Source organism: Lissotriton helveticus, chromosome 8, assembly GCF_964261635.1.
Source record: "Lissotriton helveticus chromosome 8, aLisHel1.1, whole genome shotgun sequence".
NCBI classification, from domain to species: domain Eukaryota; kingdom Metazoa; phylum Chordata; class Amphibia; order Caudata; family Salamandridae; genus Lissotriton; species Lissotriton helveticus.
This window is the reverse complement of record NC_136069.1, coordinates 67,539,219-67,566,948: the sequence shown is the minus strand read 5'-3', so window position 1 is coordinate 67,566,948 and position 27,730 is coordinate 67,539,219. Positions and strand designations below refer to the sequence as shown.

The 27,730-nt window shown below is 44.7% G+C and overlaps 1 protein-coding gene across 1 annotated transcript in view; it reads left to right on the top strand.

The window, feature by feature from the left end:
• Positions 1-27,730, top strand: part of STXBP5L (syntaxin binding protein 5L) — a 1,741,945-nt gene that overhangs the window by 1,151,361 nt on the left and 562,854 nt on the right. The window contains exon 15 of the mRNA XM_078656640.1: positions 24,941-25,158. Coding sequence (XP_078512766.1) covers positions 24,941-25,158 — 218 coding nt within the window. The remainder of the gene's footprint in view (positions 1-24,940; positions 25,159-27,730) is intronic.

Below are 27,730 nucleotides of genomic sequence, written 5' to 3'. Positions count from 1 at the left end.
GTTATCCTTAGGGATCTTACCAGATTCCATCTTGGCAGCTCTTCAGCCCTCTATTCTGCTCTCACTGTGCCCAGCATTTTGTCTAGAGTGTGTGTTTCCCTGGGCATTCTCTGTTGAAATGATTCAACCTGACACCCATCTACGATTCTTTATCGCATGGCTTCCTCATCGCTGAATCCATTGAATCGGCAGTGCTTGAGGAGCTTTTCCAGTCATTCTCTGAATTCATCCACTGTTTCACCTGGGTGCTGGGTTGCCCTGTTGAATGGGCTTGTCTTGTCATTCATTTTGGCCATTGGGTCAAACCTTGTCGTGAAGGCATCTTTTACTTTCTGGTATGTAGTCACGTCTGTTGGGAGTTTCCTGAAGACTTCTTTGACTCGGTCTACTGCCAAGTTCTTAAGGTATTTGATTATTTTTGTGTCTTCTTTTTCATCTAAGTCTTCAATAAGTCATCACATTTTTCGGTCCATTTCACCCAGATAGCACAGATAATTAGTTTCTTTGCTGTGAAACGGCAATGAGCATTTCAGAAAGGAGTCATTGTATTTCATTTTCTGATCTCATGACATGGTACTTATTACGCTCCGCACTACTTTTATTCAAGTGTGTTCCATTTGGCTTTTTTCTTTTTCTTTTTTTGTCTTTTCTGTCATTTTAGGTGTGCCTAATATGCAGAGTGGCTGCCCGCAGGGTTATACACGTGGGATTGATGCCCTTTGATCACTATCATTGCAGCCTCTGTTTGGGCGGTGGAGGTGTGTTCGGGATCCTCTGTACTTCTGGTGATCCTCGCATTGGGCTTTGTTTTAGCCCATGCCTGGGCTGCTGGTTAGCTCAAACGCTCCGCTTTAGGTTTAACACGTTCACTGCTTCTGTTGGCCAACGGCCATCGCGAGCACCAACTGGTTAGTGCTGCGCACGTCCGTTGGCCGCCGCGGTCCCGCCCACTCTTTAAAACCGCCGCACCGCAGCGGAATTTCCGCCACGGTAAAGGGGTTAATTGCATCCATGAGCTGGTCTTTGTTAAGTACGCACACAGGCTTCTGGTTATCTCACACTCTCCCCCCTGCTCTGCTTTGGCCTAATTTGACCCACCATGTACACGTGCTGCTGGGGTGTGGGACGCCGGCTGCAGGCGTGCCGAGTGCTCGGTGTGGTTCTACCACGCCTCTAGCAGCTATGGGCAATGGGCAGATGTGGGGGTGGCTGCCTTACCACTAAATGTAACATAGAGTTTCCTCTATGCCCAGGTTTAGATTCTTGATCAGGACTTGCGGTGGTCATTAGTAGACATCACAAGACAGACAAGTCAAACACGGTAAAGGCAGTTTTGCTTTATTCAAGTGCCAGTGATGTACCACAAGTTCCTCCCCTCCCAGCTGTCCACTTCCTCCAGTCCTTTTACATGTGTCCTTCTCCCATGAGATCACTCCTGATCTTTTACCTCTTCTGCTTAGTGTCCTAAGGGTCCTAGCTATCCTCGACTCCACACCTACCATTAACTTTTTAGTGGATCGACATTCTTGGAATATCTCCTTCCTCCCAGTAAAGTTCATACTAATATTACTTCCCTAAGCTGCTTTAAACGCACCATTTTACCTGAACGTTTCCCAAAAAGTATTTTAACTTATGAACTGCAAGTAACAAAAAGGTCTATGTGACAAGAGCAATAAACGTATTTTATTTGGGAACCCATTACCTTTTCCTATATCTGATCCTTGCACCTCCCAACTGTTCCTATATTTATTGAAACTGCACCTCCCTTCCTACCGTATGAGAAGTATCATTGCCTAGTCTGCCTGGCCTGGTCTGTATGTTTCGCGTGAAATCTGATGCCATTTGTTGTCTGGAGGTGCATGTTGCAGCATCTCTATGTGATTGTCACCATATTTGTGCTCTTATTATTGTATCTGGTGGGCATGGTATGCGCCAATGCTATGTAATAGGATGGTGAAAAAAAAGAATTGACACAGAACAAAAATTTCAAGATAATTCTGGAGATTAATGTTCCTGCTGGAGAGAGATGGAGTTTTGTCTAGTGGCAGTTTAGACTGATCCTAAAGTAGTGCAGAGGGTTAATATGCCTGCTGTAAAAACATGTACCATGCAGAACACAGAACTGTATTTTAATGTGGATAGCTCAGTGTGTTATTGCTCTTGTCACATAGACCTTTTTGTTACTTGCAGTTCATAAGTTACAATTCTAATATAACAGAGTGGCCCATGAACTGAGCTGCATACAAACTGCATGGTAAAGGTGAGAACGTTATGTTCTTTCCCCAGTCTTTTATTATCCTAATGTTTCTAAATAAGGGGTTGGGTTTGGGTAAACATACATTCATATTACTAAAACGAACCACAACCACTGTGGTGCATTTACAATCTTTGGTTTGTGCTTCTCCAGACCAAAAACTCTTAAAATATACTGCCTACTAGTATGGATGACATGTGATTCCTACACCTTATACTCCCCATTGACTTATGTAACATTTCCTATGGACTGATATACACAAGTGTAAAAGCTACAAATATTTTGGGGTCATATTGGCTTTTTTTTTACTCACAAGTAAGCAGAACAGTACCCCTTGTTTCAATCTGGTCAGAATATTGCTGAAAGTCCTTACCTATATTCCACAGTCTAAGCACAAAACAGTTGTTGTGGCGCTAATTATGTCTAGAATTGATTACTGTAAGGCCTTGTACCTGAACTTTAACAAGTTCTCCAACAAGGAATTGCAAACTGCACAAAATGAAGCAGCAAGACTCATCGGTTGTATGTTTTTTCAACGAACTCCGTTGTAACGCATGCCTTTACCGCGCATGCGTTACAACGGAATGCTATTTACACGCCTATCTTTTTCCACGTATTTTAGCGTGGTGACGTCATAAGTAAAAAAAAAACGGCCGTTTCCTTCCTCTGCGATGCCGATTGCCTGCACATCACGTCTAAAGGTAAGTGTTTTTCTTTGGGGGGGAAGCCCCCCCAACCCCCCTTTTTTATATGTACCCTTTACCACACATGCCTTTACTACGTACCTCGTAGTAAAAGTATGCGTGGTAAAGGCTGTCGTTGTAACCACGCATGCGTTGTAATGCATGCGTGGTTAAAGTTTTCGTTGAAACGGCCTCGTTGTAGTGGCCGTTTCCCGACTCATCTTAGAACTCGCCAAGCATCAGTCAGTGCCTGATGTATCGGTCAAGCTCCACTGGCTGCATATTAGCAAGTGAGTCAATTTTAATGCCTTGCAGATTACACACAAGGGACTGTATAGTTCAGGACCTCGGGCTATTAGAACCAAATTTCATTGGTCCCAACCAGTAAGACCTCTATTTTTCACCAAGAGCAAACTGGTGGTCATTCCTAAATTTCGGAAGGCGAGATGGGAAGGAAGATCCTTCTCTAAAGCCATGGCCAAACTGTGGAATACACTTCCTCATTATCTGAGGGCTATGGAAAATGATCTAGCCTTTAGAAAAGCTTTAAAAACGTGGCTATTATCTCTGTAGATAGACCTTCTTTCCTCTGAATTGTTTCTGTTTCTTGCATGGAGAATGTAAATATGGCTTGTAGCGTCTTCACACCATTTCAGTGCCTTATAGAATTATGTTCATTTAATTTCATTGTCTCTGTATAATGTGATGTAAAATGCTCTGACACCCTACACTGATATGAGTTGCACTGTAAAACACATGAAATGCATGTGAGAGAAGGGCTATGAAGACATGTTGGGCACTGTTGGAGGGTCGTAGTGAGGAATCCGTGGAGAAAGAGATCATGGGGGTGGCAACAAAAGAGATTGATTCACCGGGCGCCACCAGTGCTGAAGCCAGCCTTGATTGAAATTTATCATTTCCCAAATTCATTCTATAAAATCTCTTGAGGGGAGAGCCTTCTTTTTTCCTAAAGTGGTCTTCCAATAAACACAGGGCTCCATGGCACAGGAAGACATGTCAGAGGGAAGTATCCCAAAACGTCCAAGCATTCTGGCAGTTGTAGTCTTGTTTTCCTTCAATCAAGCAAAATTGAGTAGCGCTACCTGTAGGAATTATTTTAGGTGTGTTTTCAGTAACACTCAAAATGAGGTCCTATTTGTCTATATACTGTGGAGCTAGTTATTTAAAACCCAGGCCAGTTTCTCCACTAGGGCGCTGTGGCTGCATCCCACTGAAACTACTACAAATTCCTGCACAAGTATTAAATAGATAGATTTATTTAGAGATACAATCGCATCTCTAAACAAATCGGTGTATTTAAGTCTGGGCTGCCTGTCCCAGGCTGCCTGTCCCTTCACACTCTGAAGCAGGAGACGGAAGCCAGGCATTAAATCAACTTCTGAACTGTGACGCAGGATGCAGGGTTTAATTTTCTAAAGCCATTGCCATTGTAGTCTATGGTCTTATCCAGTATAGGCCAGTGACTTTTTAGCGTCATGGTCGGATTCTCCATCCCTGCGTGAGGGTGTCCATCTGTCATTGACAGGCATAGATCCCACCCTTTCCCATTTGTCACACGTAGGAGTGGATGCAAGCTTGTGTGATTTGGTGCCTTGTCTTCTGTAACTTTAAGTGTTATAATGCTAATCTTGTGTTATGCTAATTGTGCTGAGACCCCTGGTCACGCTAACCTCCCCCACTGTGACACCCCAAGCCCTGGCTGTACGTTTGCTGGCTCTTTTAGAAGTAGAACTGCTCTATTTGTTCCACAGCAAAATTGGTCAAAAAGACGAGCATGGTTTTTGTTCCCTTACGAAGTTGATCCAAATATCCGAGTCAAGCGCAAAGGGAGAAATTTGTGCTTATAGTAAAGACAGCTATCGGATATATGGTGATAAAACTAGCCCTATCTCAATGCCCTTAACACTAATGGCAAAAATATGGATTGATTTATGAATAATAAATGTTAAAAACGTTTAGGCAATGGATGTTAGCTATTTAGTTCCTCTCTTATTTCACAGGTTTGACTTAATCTTACATTCCCTAATAGGGTTAGGTATTTCATCATGTGTTACTGTATTTTTCTTTGTGCATCGTATTACTCTTGGGTTCATTAACACAATATCGAAACCAAAAATATTGTGATACAGAAATAGTGTGTTAACAAAATCGATCACTAAAATATTGTTTTCCTTTACATATATATTGAGCAAAAAATATAATTTTACAGTAATATCGAAAAATGATATACATATATATCGTTTATTAATACATATGTACCTAAAAACATTAAATCCTAAATGTAATAACATATAACATTAATATAATAAAAATTAAATATGTTTGAATAATATTTTAACATATATAAACATATATACTTATTTAAACAAACACATATATGTATGTGTGTATGCTTCTATACACATATATAATGTAAAACTAATATAAAAGTATATATATGTGTATATATAGAATATGCTCACACATATATATATATATATATATATATATATATATACACATACTCATACAACAATGTAACAAATAAACTGCAAATAAATGTAAAACAATTCGAATTTAATAATGCATAAAAAGTAAGCAATAGATACAAATATGTTTCACAAAAAATATGTTTAGAATTACATAAATGTATATATAATATAAAACTAAATACACAAACACATAATAGTAATATATATTTAAACAATATTAACAAAAGTATTAAACTATAGCAACAAAAAATGTACTATTTCAACTACAAAAGTAGGGAAAGGGGTGGAGGGGTAACAGGTACTATACCCACTCCAGTATGTGCAACAGTAGGGAGAGCATTGGACACCTGAGGTGTAAAATGTACTATTCCCACTCCAGTGTGTGCAACAGTAGGGAAAGCGTTGGACTCAGAAGGGGTTAAATGTACTAATCTTACTCCAGTGTGTGCAACAGTAGGGAAAGCGTTGGACTCACAATGGGTAACTGTTAGACCTGTCTGCTTCTGGAGAGACTCTAACCATTATTATTTATTTTTGTCCCCCTTAGCCTTCCAGAGTTTCTATTTTTATTTTTACATATGTCCATCAGGAATTTTTTAATGCTGTCCGGGGGCTAGGTGTTCCTTGGCGATGACGCCATTTTTCCCTCATAACCTGTGAGGCCTAGTCAGCCCCCTTGAAAATCTAGGGATCTCCAGAGACCTAAGATGGTGTCCACCAACTGCCATAACGGACACCACTGGAGGACAGGTCCATAGGTTAACATTAGGGAACTTTCTAGAATACCCTAGAGAATTCTGCAGGTCTCAGGCCACCCTATATAAGGCCAGTGACCAGCAGCCATTTTGTGCTGACCCCAGAGTAGAGGAGTGAGGCAATGGTGAGAGGAGGTGGACACACTGAGAGCAGCTAGTTTGTCACTGAGGCTGACAGTTACTTCAGAGGATTGTTCCCCCTTCAGCCTTTGACCGATCCCTCTCTCAAGACAACCCCTACTAACAAAGAAATCGAACTACTGAAAGAAGAAGATCCTTTTATCTCAGCGGCCTCAGCAAAACCACCCAGAACACCCTTAACTGTGGGTATTCCTGACTGACCATATCCAGCGCTGTGCTTACCGGTATTGTGGATCAGCTGTAGGAAAGGTGGGCGTCTGTGGCACCTTAGCGCCTTGAAAAGCGAGGGCGCCGTGTCTGCGCAACCTTCCTGAGAGGCCGGAGCTGAAGGTGACTGAGGAGGAGCAGCGGCGCTGTATTAGCGGATTGCGGGACCCCGGGGGCACCAGCTGCGTCAAGCAGAGCAGGTAGTGCTTCCGCGCATGCTCCCAGCGCGGCCGCTATCGAGAGCAGGAGGGGCCTAGGGTCGGGCAGGCCCAGGAGATCAGCGTCAACGTGAAGAGCAGCGTCCTTCCTATGAGCGAGTGCGGAGGCGGAAGAGGTACGAGAGCGTCTGCGCATGCCCGGAGGTTCAGCGCGACTGCCGGCTTAGCTGAGGAGACGCCGGAAGATCTCCAAGAGCGCCGCCTCGTCCACAGTGACCCCCCCTGCGTGCGAGCGCTCTCTACGAGGCCAGCGCCTAAGGCGGAGTCTGACCGGCCAGCCCTAGCGTCCTGATGATAACCGGACCATTGTGCTGAACTGCAACACAGCCTCGGAGGCGGGCGCCAAGTAAAGATCTGTGAACTGTGGCGCACCGACCGCCACGACAGTAAGGAGAGAGGGGGGTTGAGAAAGGAACGTGCTAAATCGTTCTGGGTGTAGCGCTAGTATCACAAATCACAGCGCTTAATCGAGTGACCTGATAACCCAGCAACGTTAAGTCCTGAACTGTGTCAGAATAAGCAAAAGGGGGGGAAAAAGAGTCACATGACCCCAACTTCACTTCTGTAGGCTTCTGACAAGTGGCTATTAAGCTAGAAATTTGTAGGGAACTTAACCTAATATCAGTAGAGAGCTGACAGGTCTTGCTGGAAGGAAGCTTCCCTCAGAAACTCCTAGTATTGGTTGTGAGAAGCTGTAAAACCAGTGGTATTCTTACAAATCACTCTGTGTGTGTAAGCTAACACAAAGTTAAGGTGCAGATAAAAGTATAAAGGGCATACCCCTGAATGTAGTAAATTAACCAGTGAATTGGCAGGTTGTATTGTTGAAATATTGCTGACATGGTGTACTAATGTAAGTAATCCTGCATAAGGTGAAACTAAAGGGTTTCCTGTAAATTATCAAAAGAGTTACTTTTATATCGTACTGAAACCTTGTTATTTGAATGTGGTTTTCTGCCCTTTTTCCACAGCTGGAGGAGTGAAAAGTAATCTCTCTAGTAGAAGTGTAATGACTATTCCTAAAAGTAATTGATGTTGTAACTTGTATGATTTCAAATCCAAAGAGCCATATTATTTTTATAAAAGGTAACGGTATTTTTACAAACAAAGGTGTTGTGTCTTTATTTTAGTGGTTCATCACTGTGTTACTGTGGGTGAGACTTGTAAGTACTTAGCCAACGCCTCGAGTTAGCTGTAGACCACTACTGTGCCAAGCTACCATATGTAGGCTTGGGTAATCTAGGTCCAACATAATTGGTGTTTCAGCGGTGGGATCACGGATTTGTACTTACACTCACTTATTAGTAACGCAGTGCTAACCACAAGACCTCACCTGGAGTTTTCTCCCTGCGGCCCTCCTAATTTATATTTTTGATTTTTCTAAATTTACTTCTGGTGGTGGGTGGAGGTTAACCTCAAGTCACTTGGTGGGTTTCTCCTGTGAGTAATTTTATACCATGGCAAAGCTGGAGGTGAATCTTAAAGAGTTGGAAGCCAATACTGTGGCCCAACTCAGGGATTGGTGTCAGCAGAACGGGGTATTTTTCAATAAAGGTGCCAAGAAAGGAGAGTTGCTGACAAGCATAAGGGCATGGTTAGAAGCTCGCCTAAGGGAGGAACCAGAAATGGAAGTGGGTGATGGGGACACTGTTACTGAGGCTGCATTGCTGAACCAAATGGGGAGAGGGAATCTTCTGACAGGTCCCAGGCTACCTTCCAGGGCAAGCAGCAGTGTTTCAGACAGGGGCTTAACCGAAGCCGAGCTGGAAGATAGGAGGGAGGAGAGGAGGTTGAAGATAGAACTAGCCAGGATGGACATGGAAAGGGAGGATAGGAGGTTGGCACATGAGCGAACCATCAAAGAGATGGATTTACAAGCCCTAAACCGAGGATCCCCCAAATCAGAGAATGGTGGCAGCGATACCCAGACCAACATCAAAGAACCTAGACCGTACCTACCAAAAGATATTATGGCTTGTTATGTACCCAGTGACGACATTGCTAAGTGGCTAGCCGCCTACGAGGTCTCGCTAAGGGCCCATGGGATTCTGGAAGTCCACTGGGGAGGTGGGTTGTACAAATACATGCCCCCCACTGGCAGGGATACTTTGTTGGCTCTTGACCAGAGTGAACAGACCTACTATCCGGCTATGAAATCAGCGCTGCTCAAGAAGTTTGGGTTGACCCCTGAGAAATATAGGCAAAAGTTCCGGGGTAGCTACAAGCTGGGCACGCAAAACTGGGTAGATTTCTTGGACTACGCCAGGAAGGCCCTGGAGGGTTGGGTAAGAGGCAGCGAAGTAGGAGACTATGAGGGACTATATGACCTCATACTCAAGGAACACCTACTCGAGAAGTGTCTTCCCGAACTAAGACAGCATCTGGTGGACAGCAAGCTGACCAGCCCCAGGAAGCTTGCTGAGGAGGCGGACATCTGGGTTAGTACCCGGGTGTCGACTAAGGGGACTGGAGGGAATTCCCAGAAGCAAGGACAGGGCGCCCCCCAGAGGAAAGAGGGAGGGGAAACTAAGAGGGAGTTCTCAAAAGGGCCACAAAATACTTCGCAAGGAAGGGGCAGAGGATTCATCCCCAAGAGTAACCCCCCTCGCAACCCTACCCCTGGCCAAAGCCAGCAGCCAAGGGTTGTTCATTGTTTTGAGTGTGGTGGTGTGGGACACTATAAAGGAGATGTGAGGTGCCCAAAAAGACCACCCCCTCCCACTGGAGGAAAAGCCCCGGGAATCACTAGTGTAGTGCTCGGGGAGGAGATGCCTTTGGTTAATGGGGGGGAGCGGGCGGGTGTCACCTTAGTGTCCCTAGGAGATAAGGAGATGGTTCCCAAGACCCAGCTGCCCTCTAATACTACTAAGTATGAGCAGTGGGTCACCATCAATGGCCGTAGAGGGGAGGCTCTGAGAGACACAGGAGCCAGCATGACTATGGTAAGGAGTCAGCTGGTGTCTCCAGAGCAGGTCATCCCAGATGTACTCCATCCCGCCGTAATGGCTGACGGCAGATTGGGCCACTATCCTGTGGCTGAGGTTCCCTTTGAGTGGGGAGGGGTTGCAGGTCCACTTCGAGTTGCCGTAAGCCCTGCCGTGCCTGTTGACTGCCTGTTAGGGAATGATATGGAGCACAATGCTTGGAGGAGGGTGGAGTACCAGACTCACTCTGAGATGCTGGGACCCCCTGACTGGACTTGTGTCAGCACAAGGTCTGCGACTGCCCGAAGGGGGAGTTCATTGAAGCTGGAGCCTGGAACAATGGCCCAGCCGACTGCCAGAGAGGAGAAGGACAGGAGGCCGGAGGACCCGGCCTCGACATCTCCACCTCGTGAGACAACTGGACCACCTGCGGAGGTGGATCTGGAGTCCACCGGGGAGAATGTTGCTTCCCTGGAAAACCTACCCATCCCAACTGAATGGCATGTGGAGGGAGGTCCTTCCCGGGAAGAGTTCTGCAAAGCTCAGAAAGAGTGTCCTACTCTCGAGGGGCTGCGGCAACAGGCCAACGCCCAGGCAGCGGGAAACATTGAAGGGAGCTACCAGATTTACTGGGAGGATGGACTCCTCTACAGTGAGCCCAAGACACCTGGTCACGGTTCAGCCAGAGTCTTGGTGGTCCCTCAATGCTTTAGAGCCTTTCTACTGGAACTGGCTCATGAGATACCATTGGCAGGACACCTGGGACAGGACAAGACCTTTGCCCGGCTTGTCCCCCATTTCTACTGGCCTCGAATGAAAGTGGCGTCGGATACATATTGTCGGACGTGTGTGTCTTGCCAAGCCAGTGGGAAAACTGGGGTGAAGCTAAAAGCTCCCCTGGAACCACTACCCGTCGTTAGCACCCCCTTTGAGAGGGTGGGCATCGACATTGTAGGGCCATTGGATCCACCAACTTCAGCTGGACATCGGTTCATACTGGTTTTGGTGGATCATGCCACCCGGTACCCAGAGGCAATACCTCTGAGGACCATCACTGCACCTGCAGTGGCAAGGGCCCTGATGGGGATTTTCACCAGAGTGGGTTTCCCCAAGGAGGTCATTTCCGACAGGGGGACTAACTTCCTTTCAGCATACATGCGGGCCATGTGGAAGGAGTGCGGCGTTACCTATCGGTTTACTACTCCCTATCACCCACAAACCAATGGTCTTGTGGAAAGGTTTAACAAAACCTTGAAAGGTATGATACGGAGCCTTCCTGAGAGCTTGCGAAAGAAATGGGACATTCTCCTACCCTGTCTCTTGTTTTCCTACAGGGAAGTGCCACAGAAGGGAGTGGGCTTCAGCCCCTTCGAACTTTTGTATGGGCACCCTGTAAGGGGACCTCTCAGCCTGGTGAAAGACGGATGGGAACAGACTCCCAGGAAGCTTCCCCAGGACGTGGTGAGCTACATGCTGGCCTTCCGGAGCCAAATGGCTAAGTTGTGGAAGCAGGCTTCAGACAACTTGGAGGCCAGCCAAGCAGTTATGAAAGAGTGGTATGACCACAACGCTCACCCAGTGGAACTGGAGCCTGGACAGAAAGTGTGGGTAATGGAACCTGGAGAGCTAAATGCCCTCCAGGACCGTTGGACAGGCCCCTTTGAGGTTTTAGAGAAAAAGGGGAAGTCTACCTATTTGGTGGATCTTAAGACCCCGAGGCAGCCCCTCAGGGTGCTGCATGCCAATCGCCTCAAGCCACATCATGAGAGGCCCGAGGTTGTCTTAATGCTGGTGACCGATGGAGCAGAGGAAGAAGAAAGTGAACCTCTCCCTGATCTGCTCTCGTACAAAGAAAAAGATGGATCAGTGGAGGGAGTGATTCTCTCGCCATCCCTGACTTCTGAACAGCAAAGCGATTGCCGCCAGATCCTGGAGCAATTTTCTCCCCTGTTCTCCCTTGTCCCAGGTAGGACCCACCTGTGTACCCATGACGTGGACACAGGAGACAGCCCACCTGTGAAATCTAAAATCTACCGGCTGTCGGACAAGGTGAAGGCCAACATCAAAAGTGAAGTCGCCAAGATGCTGGAGCTAGGGGTGATTGAACCTTCTGGTAGCCCTTGGTCTAGCCCGGTGGTTTTGGTACCAAAAGCTGCCCCACCAGGCACCACACCTGAATTGAGATTCTGTGTGGACTACCGAGGCTTGAACTCCGTGACTAAAACTGATGCACATCCTATCCCACGGGCGGATGAGCTTATTGACCGGCTGGGAGCTGCCCAATACTTAAGTACCTTTGACCTAACTTCAGGGTACTGGCAGATTTCCCTTACTGAGGAGGCGAAGGAAAGGTCAGCCTTCTCTACACCTGAGGGACACTACCAATTTCGTGTGATGCCCTTTGGGCTCAAGAATGCCCCTGCCACTTTTCAGAGGCTGGTGAACAGGGTCCTTTCGGGAATGGAAGCTTTTTCTGCTGCATACCTGGACGATATTGCTGTCTTCAGCAGCAGCTGGGAGGACCATTTGCAGCACCTGCAAGCTGTTCTTCATGCCCTGCAACAGGCTGGCTTGACCATCAAGGCCAGCAAGTGTCAGATCGGACAAGGGTCGGTGGTGTACCTAGGTCACTTGGTGGGCAGAGGGACGGTGCAGCCCCTCCAGGCAAAGATTGAGACCATTATCGCCTGGGAGCCCCCCAAGACTCAAACCGAAGTCCGAGCCTTCCTGGGCCTCACTGGATACTACCGTCGCTTCGTGAAGGGGTATGGCACTATCGTGGCCCCCCTCACTGAACTTACTTCCAAGAAGCAACCCCGACGGGTAGTCTGGACAGAGGCTTGCCAGCGAGCCTTCATGACCTTGAAACAAGCATTGTGTTCCGCTCCCATTCTCAAGGCCCCTAATTTTGCTAGAGAATTCATTGTCCAAACAGATGCGTCAGAACATGGCATTGGGGCAGTGTTATCGCAGCTAAATGATGAGGGCTTGGATCAACCCGTGGTCTTCCTGTCCAGAAGGCTACTCCCCAGGGAAAGGAGGTGGAGTACAATTGAGAGAGAAGCCTTTGCGGTGGTTTGGGCTCTGAAGAAGCTGCGACCATACCTGTTTGGTTCGCACTTCCTAGTTCAGACTGACCATCGCCCCCTTCGTTGGCTGATGCAAATGAAGGGGGAGAATCCCAAGTTGTTAAGGTGGTCCATCTCCCTACAGGGAATGGACTTTAGGGTGGAACACCGACCTGGGGCGGACCATGCCAACGCAGACGGTCTATCCAGGTATTTCCGCCTTAGTGATGAGGACTCCCAAGGGGTTGGGTAGTTCTCCCCACTTTCAGCTGGGGGGGACGCGTGTTAGACCTGTCTGCTTCTGGAGAGACTCTAACCATTATTATTTATTTTTGTCCCCCTTAGCCTTCCAGAGTTTCTATTTTTATTTTTACATATGTCCATCAGGAATTTTTTAATGCTGTCCGGGGGCTAGGTGTTCCTTGGCGATGACGCCATTTTTCCCTCATAACCTGTGAGGCCTAGTCAGCCCCCTTGAAAATCTAGGGATCTCCAGAGACCTAAGATGGTGTCCACCAACTGCCATAACGGACACCACTGGAGGACAGGTCCATAGGTTAACATTAGGGAACTTTCTAGAATACCCTAGAGAATTCTGCAGGTCTCAGGCCACCCTATATAAGGCCAGTGACCAGCAGCCATTTTGTGCTGACCCCAGAGTAGAGGAGTGAGGCAATGGTGAGAGGAGGTGGACACACTGAGAGCAGCTAGTTTGTCACTGAGGCTGACAGTTACTTCAGAGGATTGTTCCCCCTTCAGCCTTTGACCGATCCCTCTCTCAAGACAACCCCTACTAACAAAGAAATCGAACTACTGAAAGAAGAAGATCCTTTTATCTCAGCGGCCTCAGCAAAACCACCCAGAACACCCTTAACTGTGGGTATTCCTGACTGACCATATCCAGCGCTGTGCTTACCGGTATTGTGGATCAGCTGTAGGAAAGGTGGGCGTCTGTGGCACCTTAGCGCCTTGAAAAGCGAGGGCGCCGTGTCTGCGCAACCTTCCTGAGAGGCCGGAGCTGAAGGTGACTGAGGAGGAGCAGCGGCGCTGTATTAGCGGATTGCGGGACCCCGGGGGCACCAGCTGCGTCAAGCAGAGCAGGTAGTGCTTCCGCGCATGCTCCCAGCGCGGCCGCTATCGAGAGCAGGAGGGGCCTAGGGTCGGGCAGGCCCAGGAGATCAGCGTCAACGTGAAGAGCAGCGTCCTTCCTATGAGCGAGTGCGGAGGCGGAAGAGGTACGAGAGCGTCTGCGCATGCCCGGAGGTTCAGCGCGACTGCCGGCTTAGCTGAGGAGACGCCGGAAGATCTCCAAGAGCGCCGCCTCGTCCACAGTGACCCCCCCTGCGTGCGAGCGCTCTCTACGAGGCCAGCGCCTAAGGCGGAGTCTGACCGGCCAGCCCTAGCGTCCTGATGATAACCGGACCATTGTGCTGAACTGCAACACAGCCTCGGAGGCGGGCGCCAAGTAAAGATCTGTGAACTGTGGCGCACCGACCGCCACGACAGTAAGGAGAGAGGGGGGTTGAGAAAGGAACGTGCTAAATCGTTCTGGGTGTAGCGCTAGTATCACAAATCACAGCGCTTAATCGAGTGACCTGATAACCCAGCAACGTTAAGTCCTGAACTGTGTCAGAATAAGCAAAAGGGGGGGAAAAAGAGTCACATGACCCCAACTTCACTTCTGTAGGCTTCTGACAAGTGGCTATTAAGCTAGAAATTTGTAGGGAACTTAACCTAATATCAGTAGAGAGCTGACAGGTCTTGCTGGAAGGAAGCTTCCCTCAGAAACTCCTAGTATTGGTTGTGAGAAGCTGTAAAACCAGTGGTATTCTTACAAATCACTCTGTGTGTGTAAGCTAACACAAAGTTAAGGTGCAGATAAAAGTATAAAGGGCATACCCCTGAATGTAGTAAATTAACCAGTGAATTGGCAGGTTGTATTGTTGAAATATTGCTGACATGGTGTACTAATGTAAGTAATCCTGCATAAGGTGAAACTAAAGGGTTTCCTGTAAATTATCAAAAGAGTTACTTTTATATCGTACTGAAACCTTGTTATTTGAATGTGGTTTTCTGCCCTTTTTCCACAGCTGGAGGAGTGAAAAGTAATCTCTCTAGTAGAAGTGTAATGACTATTCCTAAAAGTAATTGATGTTGTAACTTGTATGATTTCAAATCCAAAGAGCCATATTATTTTTATAAAAGGTAACGGTATTTTTACAAACAAAGGTGTTGTGTCTTTATTTTAGTGGTTCATCACTGTGTTACTGTGGGTGAGACTTGTAAGTACTTAGCCAACGCCTCGAGTTAGCTGTAGACCACTACTGTGCCAAGCTACCATATGTAGGCTTGGGTAATCTAGGTCCAACAGTAACATTTACTATTCCCACTCCTGTCTGTGCAACAGTGGGAAAAGCTTTGGACACTGGCACGGCAAAGTTTACTATTCCCACTCCAGTGTCTGCAACAGTAGAGACAGTGTTGGACTCAGGAGAGGTAAAATGTACTAGTTCCACTCCAGTGTGTGCAACAGTAGGGAAAGCATTGGACTCAGGACGAGTAAAAGTTAATGTTCCCATTCCAGTCTATGCAACAGTAGGGAAAGCATTGGACTCCTGTGGGTAAAATTTACTATTCCCACTCCAAGCTGTGCAACAGTAGGGAAAGTGTGGACACCAGAGGGGCAAAATTTACTTTTTCCACTCCGGTCTGTGCAATAGAAGGGAAAGTGTTGAACTTAGGAGTGGTAACATTTACTATTCCCACTCCTATCTGTGCAGTAGTAGGGAAAGTATTGGACACTGGACGGGTACAATTTACTATTCCCACTTCAGTGTGTACAACAGTAGGGAAAGCGTTGGACTCAGGAGGGGTAAAATTGACTATTCCCACTCCAATCTGTGCAGCAGTAGAGAGAGAGAGAGAGAGAGAGAGTAGTTCACTTCAAACAAATAACATATTTTAACAACTCTACTAAATACACAAAAATATAAAATTATATATCTAAATGTAATTAAAACATAACCACTGCATAACTATTGCAATTTTTTTAGTTATTGTCAATTAAAATAAATATTACTAATATAATACTCACTAATTTCCCACAAACATAACAGCCAACAATTAAAATGTGAGCGAAAACAAAAAAAGTATAACACGATTAACATATTAAGCAATTAAAAAAGTCAGTAAAATATAACTTAAAATTATGATAATTTCACAATCTAGATTTTTATCAATTAAATAATTAATGTTAAATTATTAAGTATTTGTCACTCGATTCTTTTTTATTTAAATTCCCATCCTGTACCCCTAAAAAAGTTAGTAAAATATAACTTAGAATTATGATAATTTCACAATCTAGATATTTATCAATTAAATAATAAAAATTTAATTATTAAGTATTCATCAATCGATTCTTTTTTTGTAATTTAAATTCCCACCCTGTACCCCTAAAAACCCAACTCACACCTGAAAGGTATCTTAAAAATATAATAATTACACAATTTACATAATTAATTATCAATTGAACAATTAATAATATACAATTAATCATTAATTAATTGTAATTAATTAACTTCCCACCCTTTGCCCTTACAAACCCAACAACCCGCACTTGAAATGTAATGTAAAAAATATCTTAATCATACAATATATATAATTATCAATTACATAATTAATATGAATTAAAATTAACTATTAGTAAATTATAAATAATTAACTTCCCACCTTTCACCCCTACAAACCCCAAAACCCGCACCTAAAATAGAACTTAAATAATTGATTTTTTACTTCATTTACATAATTAATGTTAATCAAACATTAATTATGAATTAATTATAATTATTAACTTCCCACCCTTTACGCCTACAAACCGCACATAAAACATAACTTAAAAAATAAAGTAATTTTACGATTGCAAAGAGGGATGTGGCTCAGGCATGGAAAGACCCCCAGGCGCCCAAGGTGTTGATGTGGAAAAAGGGCCTCGACTTTTGTATGGGGTTAGAGCGGCCAGTGTTTGAGGCCAGGGGCAGTCCCAGGAAACACTACAAAATATGGAAAAGAGGGGCAGATTACAGGGAACTCTGGCTGGAACCGCCAGCATTGTTAAGAGACGAAGAGGGGCAGATGTGAGGGGGACATGGGGGCGAACTGATACACACTAATGTATGTATGCAATTCTTTTCACAGGAAGAAAGAGACATTGTGCTGGGGGGAGGCTGGGGGGGTTTGGGGTTGAGGGTGGGGAACTGGGGGGGACTAATGGGTCGGGGGTCTTGGGTTATGATACATAAAGTTGTATAGATCGCTGATTATGCTGTGCTATGCCTGTTGCAGCTCCTCCAGGGTACGGAGTGCTGTGTCCTCTGTGCAATCTCTCAATAAAAAGAGTTGTTAAAAAAAATTTAAAAAAAGTAATTCTACAACTTACATAATTATTGAATTAAATGATTAATATTTATTAAAATAACTAATAATTAATTATAATTAATTTGCTTCCCACCCTGTACCCCTAAAATCACCACAGATTGCTACAGCATTAAAAATTACAATTAATAGTTAGATCTCATTTAGAAACAACAACAAATGTATAAACTATATTTAAAAACATTAGCAACAATTATACAAACAATGTATAACATATACAATTAAAACATATACTTAAATGCATATGCTTAATTAAAAAACAATCTTTTTACAATTATATTTTTAAGCCGATGTTAACAACATAGATATTTTTTACATGGATATTACTTTCTTTACAAAATCCATATTTTTGTAAGCGATATTCCTGCATCACAATATTTGTGTATCACAATATTAAAAACTTGATAATTGTGTTACTCGATATTTTTACCTCAAAATTTTGTCCAAATATCTACTTTTGCATAGTGCATAGGTGTTCAAGAGGGGCTTTGACTGAGAGCTGTGATGCTGAGGCTGAAGATAAAGCACAGAGCACACAGAACATGGGTCATATGCTCCAGTTCCACAAATAAAACTCTCTGGAAATGTGTTTAAAGGGGTACATAGATGTCAAAATATTTACAAGGCAAAACTATAGGGAAATACATTGCTTAAATGTGAGGGAGTGAGGTATGTATTTGGAAGTGGCGGAATGAGTCAGATGCGAGGAAGTGCATTCGGGGAAGAATAAAAAGAGGGTGCTAAAGAGGGAAAGAGGGTGCTAAAGATGTGCAGATCGGCGAGATGTGCAGAGGAGAAGGGTATACATATCTAACATAAAGTGCACATCACTGAAGGCCAAAACTCCTTCCAAAGGCCTCATTGCTATTTAATTCACAGTCTCACAATTTCAAAATTGAAACATTTCCAATGTCAATTAATTATAACAAGTCATTGTTATTACTCATTTATCTTGAACAGCTAACAACCATTGACAAAGCCAAATGTTCTGACAGCTTTTAGGTGTATGTAAGTTGTTGTGTTATATAGCTGAATATAATTACTTCTCAGAGACAAACCAAAATACTGATAGGGTGGCACACTATAGGAATCACAGAAATGTATTTTACATGTTCACTTTTCGAGAGCCCGCACTTTTTTCTTCTCATTTAAAGACCAGTCAGTACATATTTCTATATGACTCACTGCAGCCAGCAACTGTGGGTGCTTCCTGAAGACTGGTTAGAGCATTTACCTCCAAAGTTGAGGGTGCATGCAGTGCAAGACTCTGGGAAGGACACACTTTAAAGGGCTGAAGTTGTCGTGCTGTACAATTTGCTCTTTACAGTAACTGTTGAACATATTAGGGCAGGTTTTTATTTTAAAAAAAACATGTTTATGGTTTTATAAGTTAATACCAGAAAGCAAAAAATGCAATACATTATAGGTGAAGCAAGACTACACATACCAATGAAGCACTTTAGAATAACACAGACATATCATACTGATTAATTACATAAACATACAGAGATTAAAAGGAAGATAAAGCAACACATTACAATTTAATTCGTAGATCTTATTGAGAATGACAATAATTCAATAATGCATATATAAATATAATATATTAAACATAGTTATATATATCTCATAAGAGACCCCAATTGCTGCTCCCAAATATGACTTAAAAAACCAGAACTGTGGTCTAGACCTAAAGTGCACCGTGCTAAATTGAAAACCCTTGACGAAAACCTTTGCCACCCTATCCAGTTCAGTAACTAACAATGCTAATGATATATTTTGAGGATAAAAATTCGATCCAGATACAGGAACAAAGAATTCATTCAATCGGACATCTTGCCCCAGATATTTTCTCCAAATCAATATTTCCTAGAACTCCTAAGGATATAGAGGCAAGACTCCAGGTTATAAATTGCCAAAAGTCTCGCTCTCCACATTTCATAGGACAGGGGCTCTATCTTCAGCCAGTCTGAGGCAATACATAGCTGGGCCACTGCAGTTACCACAAAAATCGGATACCCTCCTTCCCTTAGTCCGATTAGACTGTGTCTCATCGGTCAGACTTAACAACATAATTAAGGGTGTTTTAATGTGTTTAATATTCCCAGACTGTATGTTTCCACTGCTTTATAAGCCATGCTTCATCACTAAATTTATTTGCTTTAAAATGCACATTTGCCAATCTTTAAAAAAAAAAATCTTAGGAGAAGGACCACCCTCTACCCCTCATTTGTCCATTAAGTATGCTCCTGTCGCTCGCTATATAAACGGGCAGACCCAACTTTTATGCCTTAGCTCTTTCAAATGTCACAAGCAGCCACTGTTTAATACACTTTTACAATAGTTTCACCTTGGCACTCCTATGTAGCCCTGCAAACTACCAGGGGTAATAATAATAATAAAGATACTTATATAGCGCGCAGCTACCCCAGATGGGGTGTCCTGGCGCTAGCACAGACAGCAGTCATTACGACTAAAGAGCCATGTTTTCAGGGCCTTTCTAAAATCTTGTAGGGACTGCAATGCGCCCAATTGAGGGGGAAGGGTATTCCAGCATTTAGAGATCCCCACCTCAATAGTCCTTCCCCCCCATTCTGGCTTTCGCGAAACGGGGGTGGTAAGTTATCGTTTGTGGTTAGACCTAAGAGATCTGTTCTGCTGGTAAAGACAAAGTCTCTTCCACAAGTAGTTGGGCCCCCTTCCTTGAAATGCCCAAAAGGCAGACGTAAGAACCTTAAATTCGATGCACTTGGCCACAGGTAGCAAATGCAACTGTCGCAGGTAAGGGAAAATACGTTTGCGAAGAGGGACCTTGCAGACCAGTCTGGCAGCTGAATTCTGCACTATCTGAAGCCTACGGATCAGCCCAATTGGTAGACCCAAATAAAGACCGTTAGCGTAATCAAGATGGGATGTGATTAGGGCATGCACAACGGTTTTACGTGCTGACTCAGGCAAGAAATCAATACATTTCCTAATGATTTTTATCTTGCGAAAGCAGGCCGCGGATACCTGTTGGACCTGGGTGGCAAGGAACAGGTCTCTGTCCCACCTAACTTCTATATTCTTAACGGAGTCCTTAGGAGTCGGGGGGTCCTAAATCAGCTTGAATTTGAATTTGAATTTAAAATATTTATTAAGCGCAGCATTCACAACGGTTTCTTGGCGCTATGAAGGGCAAAGTACCAATGAGGGAGAGTAAGCATCATGGCAAGGGCTGGTGGACCTGAAGAATAATGAAACAATCACACTAAAAAGGCCTGTTTAAAAAGAAAAGTTTTGAGGTCTTTCCGAAAAGGGAGATAGTGTGTTGCCAGTCTTAGGTGGTCCGGTAGAGAGTTCCAAAAGGTGGGTGCCAGCGTGGAGAAGGTCGACCCACCCTGCCTCTTGCGTTTAAAACGGGGGACCACCAACAAGGACTGGGAAGAAGAGCGAAGCTCTCGGGTGGGGATGTACTCCCTAAGCGTAGAAGAAATAAAGGCGGGAGCCGAGCCCTGCCGTGAGTGAAAGACCATACAGCCCAACTTAAACAAGGCTCTCTCTTTGACTGGCAACCAGTGAAGTGCTTTAAGAATGGGGGTGCTATGATGCGAACGAGAGAGACCGTGAATAAGTCGGGCTGCCTGGTTTTGGACCAATTGAAGTTTCCGTAGGCTGTACGCTGGAATGCCATTGTATAAGGCATTTGCGTAGTCCAGCCGGGAGATGACAAGGGCGGACATAATCAGTTTGAGTGCCAAAGGGGAGAAAAAACGAGAAACAGTGCGAATTGTGCGAAGAGTGAGAAAGCAAGAAGAAACGACATGACCAACCTGAGAGTGAAGAGTGAGTCGATTATTGAGTTTGACACCTAATGTCGTGACTGAAGCAGAAGGAGAAGGAGGGGGCCCGAAGGAAGAAGGCCAAAATAAAGAATTCCAGGGACTGGAGCAACCACCCGTGAGGACCAACTCGGTCTTGCCACCATAATGCTGAGGAGGGTGTTAAAGCTTGATTAAAAAACAAGACCTCCGTCTTGTCAGCATTTAGTGGGTATTAAGGGGCATTTACGACATTGACTGCTATATGCACATCCCCACTATAAAGAAATTGAATGCATTTCATGCATGTGCACTGGCATGCCTTTGTTTTGTTCTCCCTGTTTATCAAGATGAGGCATGGCAGATGAAGCACACTTCCCCAGATATTTTAGAACTGAAGTTAGAATAGTAAATGACTCCGACCTTGTGTATTAGGGCATATTTCTAGACCTCTCCTGCTATTTTCAGGGGAAATTCAAGTATTCCCGGGAGGCACAGAGACACAAGGGAACCTGCACACCCAAAGGTGCCATACTCCAAGCTGCCACTGTGTTGTAGTGGGTGTGGGAGGCGTATCAAATAGATTTTACTGTGCACGGAGAACATATTTGAAGTCTCTGTGGACCTAAACCTTGCATTACATTCCAGAATCACACGTCATTATGTAGCATATCATACATGTGACTGGAGGGCGCGCATCTTCCATCAAGGGGGTCTGTAGTCGCCTCCACAGCACAGCAAAGGATTAGCCTTCCCATGCTCAGTGCTCTTATCAGCCAGTTAACAACATGGAGCCAGTCAAAGGACTTTAGCAGACAACACCATGGTGCTAAAGGGATTACTGTGGCCCAGGAGCAGCCTGCAGCACTGGGGCGTGGGTGGAGATTAGTGGGGCGCCAGAGGCGGTTGGACCGTGGAAAATGGAGGAATCAGAGCTCAAAGCGTTTACTAGAGAATTCATCAGACTGGGGTTTGGCAATCAGCTCAAGGCAATGCAACTCAAGATTAAATCCATCCTGTAATCAGTGCATGCGGGTCGCACATGGAGCTGCAGTGGCATATATTTGCATTTTCAAGTATCTCCACTCAGGCCCAGGCTTGAAGTTTAAGGCAGATTGTATGTTTGATGCTCTCTGCCTCATACTTGCTAAGCACTCCTATACTCGTGTTTCAAGACTTTCTAAGTGTACAGATCCATGGGAACCATGACACAAAGACGAAGCGTTCAAAAGCCAAGCTGCCAGGCAAGAGTAGGTAGTTCAGATATTGAGGTATCGCATCTAGTGTGTGCCCCATGGGGTGTCTGAGTGGGTGAAGATTGGTGCTTGAGAGCGAGAAGGCGTCTCATCACAGATATGTGATTGGCTACGTGGCATCTTAAACATCAAACATACACACACTCAAAAGCTAAAGAAGTTTAAGAAAAAGAGTAAAAGGACATTGTCTAGAAACATGGAAAGTGAAGATTAAAAATAAAATATTAGTTCAGATATTCCCCATAAAAATAAGATTTAAATTTGGTAACGCCTACAAAAAGAAAGTATAGCTGCTACCTTTCAAAAGCTACTAAAAAGTGGTGTCAGTAGACTGGCACAGGTGACGTTGGAGGGAGTGAGTGGTACTGGAAATATGGCTTATCTTCCAAGCCGTTTTACGCTCTATGCACATATGAGCAGGGAGTTGACGACGTTACATGGGCAGTCATTTTACAGTGTACTGGTTAATAGATAATTAAAACCTGTCTGATCTAGCCTGCCAGTCCTAACAGACAAGGCACAAGGTTCCGGGGCGCAAGAACTGGGAGACATTTCTGCTGCGTGAAGACTAAATAGTGAATACGCAGCCACTGGTGGCTTCAGGTCTGCATCGGGATGAGAGCCTGTCTTGGCTGGGCTGTAATGTACGAACATTTATCATGGATTTGGTGTCATCAGCCTTTCAATAAGGATGTTATCATTTAGCTCAGATAGATGGTGAGGACCGCATGGTCTGTGTGACTTGTTCAGGCTCATGGCAGATAGTGAATGGCTGCTGTTTTTGGTGCTCTGCCCTGGAAGATGATTATATTTGTTGCTAGCTTGGAGCTTGATGACTGCATGAGGATGAAGGCAGGTGGTAGCAGAAGTTTGCATGTACGTAGGGTGTTGGGTTTAGGGTGGTGAAAGGCACTTGGCAGACAATGATTGACTTCTGTTGTTGGTGCTCGCACTGGAAGATGAATGTGTTTGTTGCTAGCTTTGAGCTTTATGACTGCATGAGGATGAATGCACAAAGAACAATTGATGGACAGGATACAGAACAATGTCATACATTCACCCCAGTACAGAGATCTGGGCCTAAATCCATAGTTATTTTGCTCACTATGCCATTCCAGTTTGGACCCAGCCATATGCAAATCAGTCTTGGCCCTGCACCCAACGGGAACAGTCCAGCCCAAACTGCCAGACCTGGCTTGGCAGTTCGGTCTGGACTGTTCCCATGAGGCACAGGGTCAAGACTGATTTGCATATAGCTGGGTCTGAACTGAGGTGGCAAAGTGAGCTAAAGAATGATTATGGATTCAACCCATATCTGTGACTGATCTGTGAGTGTCTGAAACGTTTCGGCGCTCCGTCCATCATCTCCTTGTGTTTGCTTTGCATAAGGATGAAGGCAGGCTGTAGGAGAAGTTTCCATGCCTATAGGGTGTTGGGTCTGGGTGGTGGAAAGTTGAGGAGCCACATAGTACCTTATGCAACAGAGTTGACAGTGACAGGATCTAAGTGTCTTAATCATTCATGGGTAAATATATATCAAAAAGGTTCACAGATATGGTGTTAAGAATAGTAAACTATACTTACCTGTCTATACTTACTTCAAAATATGGTGGCAATCCATGTTCTGCATACTATATTGCAGCAAGATGATTTGTAAAACATGATATAGTGCTAGAACACCCCTTCAAAGAGATTTTCTAGACAAACCACTACAGAGAAACCTTAACACAATGTTGCTGTTAACATTTGAAGGACAACTAAAACAAACTCAGTTGCAAGGAAAACATATTTTTCTCGCCCTTTCCTGAATTTACACTAATCCAAATCCCTTACCCTACACTTGTCCCTAACTCGAAACAAAACACTAACACTCGCTGCCACACTTACTCTAATCTCAACTCTGGTCCTACACCAAACGCTAAACATCACCCGAACATTCAGGGCCTCATTACGGGTCTGGCGGTCCAAGGACTGCAAGGCTCGTGAAGGGGTGGCAGTGGAAGTCTTCTGACCAACCTATAACGACCAGGGCGGTCAGGCCTCTCTGGGACCACCGCAACCGCTAGAGATCAAAGATCCATGTCGGTGGCGCTGCGGTCTTGAGGCTGCAATATGCTTGACGGGACTGCCGCTGTCCCAACAAGCAAATAAGTTTCCTCTCTGCCACTGGTTCATGGTGGTGAGCCTACCATGAAAATCATGGCGGAGAGGAAACAAAGGGGGCTCTGTTGCCTCTGGGCCTAGGGATGCATGTGCCTCCCTGTGTGCATGCACCCCAGTACCTGCACGGCATGGACTGCTGCAGTCCACACAGGTACTGATTTTGACTTTTCCATTGCGGTGTCTATTTCATAGGCACGTATATGAGAACGCCAAGGAACCGCTCACCAGACCGGAGAAAACTTCTATTCTGGTGGGCGGTTCAATCCTTGTTTGGCAGTGCAGGGCAGTCTGGCTTCTGCACCGCCAAACTCGTAATGAGGCCCTAAGTGTTACAAACATAACCCTTCCAATCATAACACTAAACTGGGCCCTTACTCTACACCTTAGCCAACCCATTGACAGCATCCCTAACCTTGTTATTTGAAAGTTTCTTTTTTAACTAATTCCAAATATCTTATTATAAAATGTTGTGAAGAAATGATCCTCATAAAGAATGGTACGACTCATGTATACTTACGCCTCGTCTTAACATAGAGTTCTTTATTCCCTAGTTACGCTGCAGATGCTGTACAAGCTCAAGACCTCGAAGGTGTTTGAAAAGCTGAAGCCGAGCGATGGAAAGCAGACTGCGGAGATTGTGGAAGAGGATCCTTTCGCGATCCAGATGATTTCATGGTGTCCGGAGAGCAGGATATTCTGTGTTGCCGGAGTCTCAGCCTACGTCATCATCTACAGGTTCAGCCGGCAGGAAGTCACGACGGAAATAGTGGTGGGTGTTCAAACAATGTTGCATTGTCTGCCTGCTCAATGAGGGCTTACTGTCAGAGAGGAAAAGAACTACCAATCTGTGTTGGTTTTAAAGCCGCCACGGAGAGGATGCTGATTCCCCGCATGCCGCGAGCACCTTGGGTTGTAGCCAGGCATATCTTTATCCATCGAAAGCCGCATAGGATTTTAACACCTGGAAAGAGAGCAGAGGGTGCTTAGCAGGATCATTCCACTTAAACATACCTGGCAAATTATCTGTACAGCTGTGGGTTGAAACAGATGTTACTTGATGTTCTCTAATCCCTCAGTGGTTTGAGTGCTTTGCTTTAGCTCATCCTCTCCAGAGAACCTATAAATGGAAGAGCTGAAAGGGCTGTCATCTAAGCTCTTCAGAAGCTGAGGCGGGCAGAAACGTTCTCATATCCGGGTGCGCGAGCTGTTAGATCAAGTAATTTTCATCCTATTGATTTACTTATGTAAAACAAGAAAATTCAACCTGCAGGCCGGTTCAGATATGTGGAGCCATGATGTTCTTCTGGACATATGCTTTGCTTATGAATGGGCCCATTGATGCTATAGCTGTCAGCCTCTGAGTCCCCCAGGTGAGGTAAGACATGCAGTTACAACTTGATGACACAAGAATATTTGACCAATGTAGTACGCTGCAGGACACAACATTCGAGTCGGTGTTGAGATTTGTTTCTTGGTTTGGCCTGCTGTGCTTCTCCTTGATCCTGTGCTACTTGAAAGCACTCACTATCTGCTGGCATTCCAGTGTGGCATGGGCATGGGTGGGGGTTCACAGATCTCTGGGAATGCATGTGATCAAACTTAGGCAAATTAAAGACCAGGAAGTGATTCTACAATGTCTATCAACAACAGTTGACGGCTAAAAAAAATCTCATGAATATTTAATTTTGTATGTAGCCCTCTCTCTGCTTTGCAGCCATATTGTTTGTAATGAATTTTCCTCTGAGCTTAGTCATCTTTTTATGCATTTTAGAACAGAGGAGATGCAATTTTTGCACCATGTGGGTGCTTGGAAGTGGGTCCCCTGACAGGCAAGCCTTTGGAGGCCGTGGCCCTCAGGCGTAGCATCCACGTGACCTATGTTACTTTCTTGTGATTCGTTGGGGAGATACCTGGATGGGTCTAATGTTCCTCTTTTTCATGTTGGTAACAGTACTAAGAATGTTAAAGCTCTAATGTACCAACAAGAGACAAAAATTCCAAAGATGTATGCGAGATAATGTTTTAGAATGTCATGTTGTATGGAAAGTAGGATTGTTGGTCAATTGTTGTTAATTGTCTCTTTAAACCAAATAAATTATATATTTTTATGGGATTGAAATGGAAATGGGTGCAGATTTTCTCCTCCCTTGGGCAGTGTTTCAAATGTTTTAAAGATTTCTCGATTAACTACTACTGTAGAACTACTGTAGAACGGCGGGGGAGTAGCCTGTTTGGAATGCCATTTTTAGCATGGTTGTTTGAGGAGCATTGTGTAAGAATGCAGCCAGAGTCCCATTCACAGAGTAGTTCTGAGTTCACTCGCATGTGTCACTAAAAAGTGTCCATGCAGGTAAAGAAAGGTTGTCGAGAGGGGTGTACATCAATTTATGGTTTAAAACGTTATTATATGGGATCAGTTGAAATGTCCTGTGGTGGTAAGGTAGTGTTTCATGCCTGCAGCGTGGGTGATGTCAGTTGATGTGTGGAGGACGGGATAGAACAGAAGGGCCAGTCACCTTTGGTAATGATGTCAAACATCAACAAAAGACTGTGGTTGCAAACTAGTTTGTGTGGTAGTTCTAGCGATGGGGACATTCATCATAGATTGTGGACCATGAAGCTTGTTGCTGTGGGGGTGATCTTTATTTTGGTCTTTGGAAGTATCCCATTAAATGTACAGTTCCCTGACTTTAGGGGTGAATGGTCCATGCCCATTGGTTGTGTTGTTACATTCTTTATGAGTCTTTGAGTGAGTGCACCCGTTATGTAGCAGGTATATATTTTGTAAATCATTGATCAGCCATGGGAACAAAGGGGTCACTGTTGTCCCATGTATTAATGATATTTGGGGCCAGATTTATCAAAATGTCATGCGATGCAGCAATACAACTTGCTGTGCTACGTGAAAGGAGAGGGCTGGAATGTGCCATATTTAGCAATATATGGCACATTCCTCCTCTCTACTTGCGCTGGGGCACAATTTGTTGCCGAGCGCAAACATAGGCACTCTTCCGCCAAGTTGCAAGCAGGATTGTTTTTGTGCAAGAAGAGACACCTTCCTGCACAAAAACAATCCTTAGAGGCTCTTTCCTCTTTCTAAGTATGCAGCACCCCTGGAAAGACGTAGCATTCCAACACTTTCCAAGGTTTGCCAGTGTTGTTGAATCTGGGAATGCCACAAAATTCATGGGAACACCACGCTCCACCCATGGAACGCCTTCCCAGGGCAGTGTAACACAAGGCAGCGACTTGCGCGGTCTTGAGGTACTCCAGGTTTCCCAAGCCACGCAGGGCTACCTTGGTTTTCTTGGATGTTTTGATGAGTGTGATTTTGCCCTTCT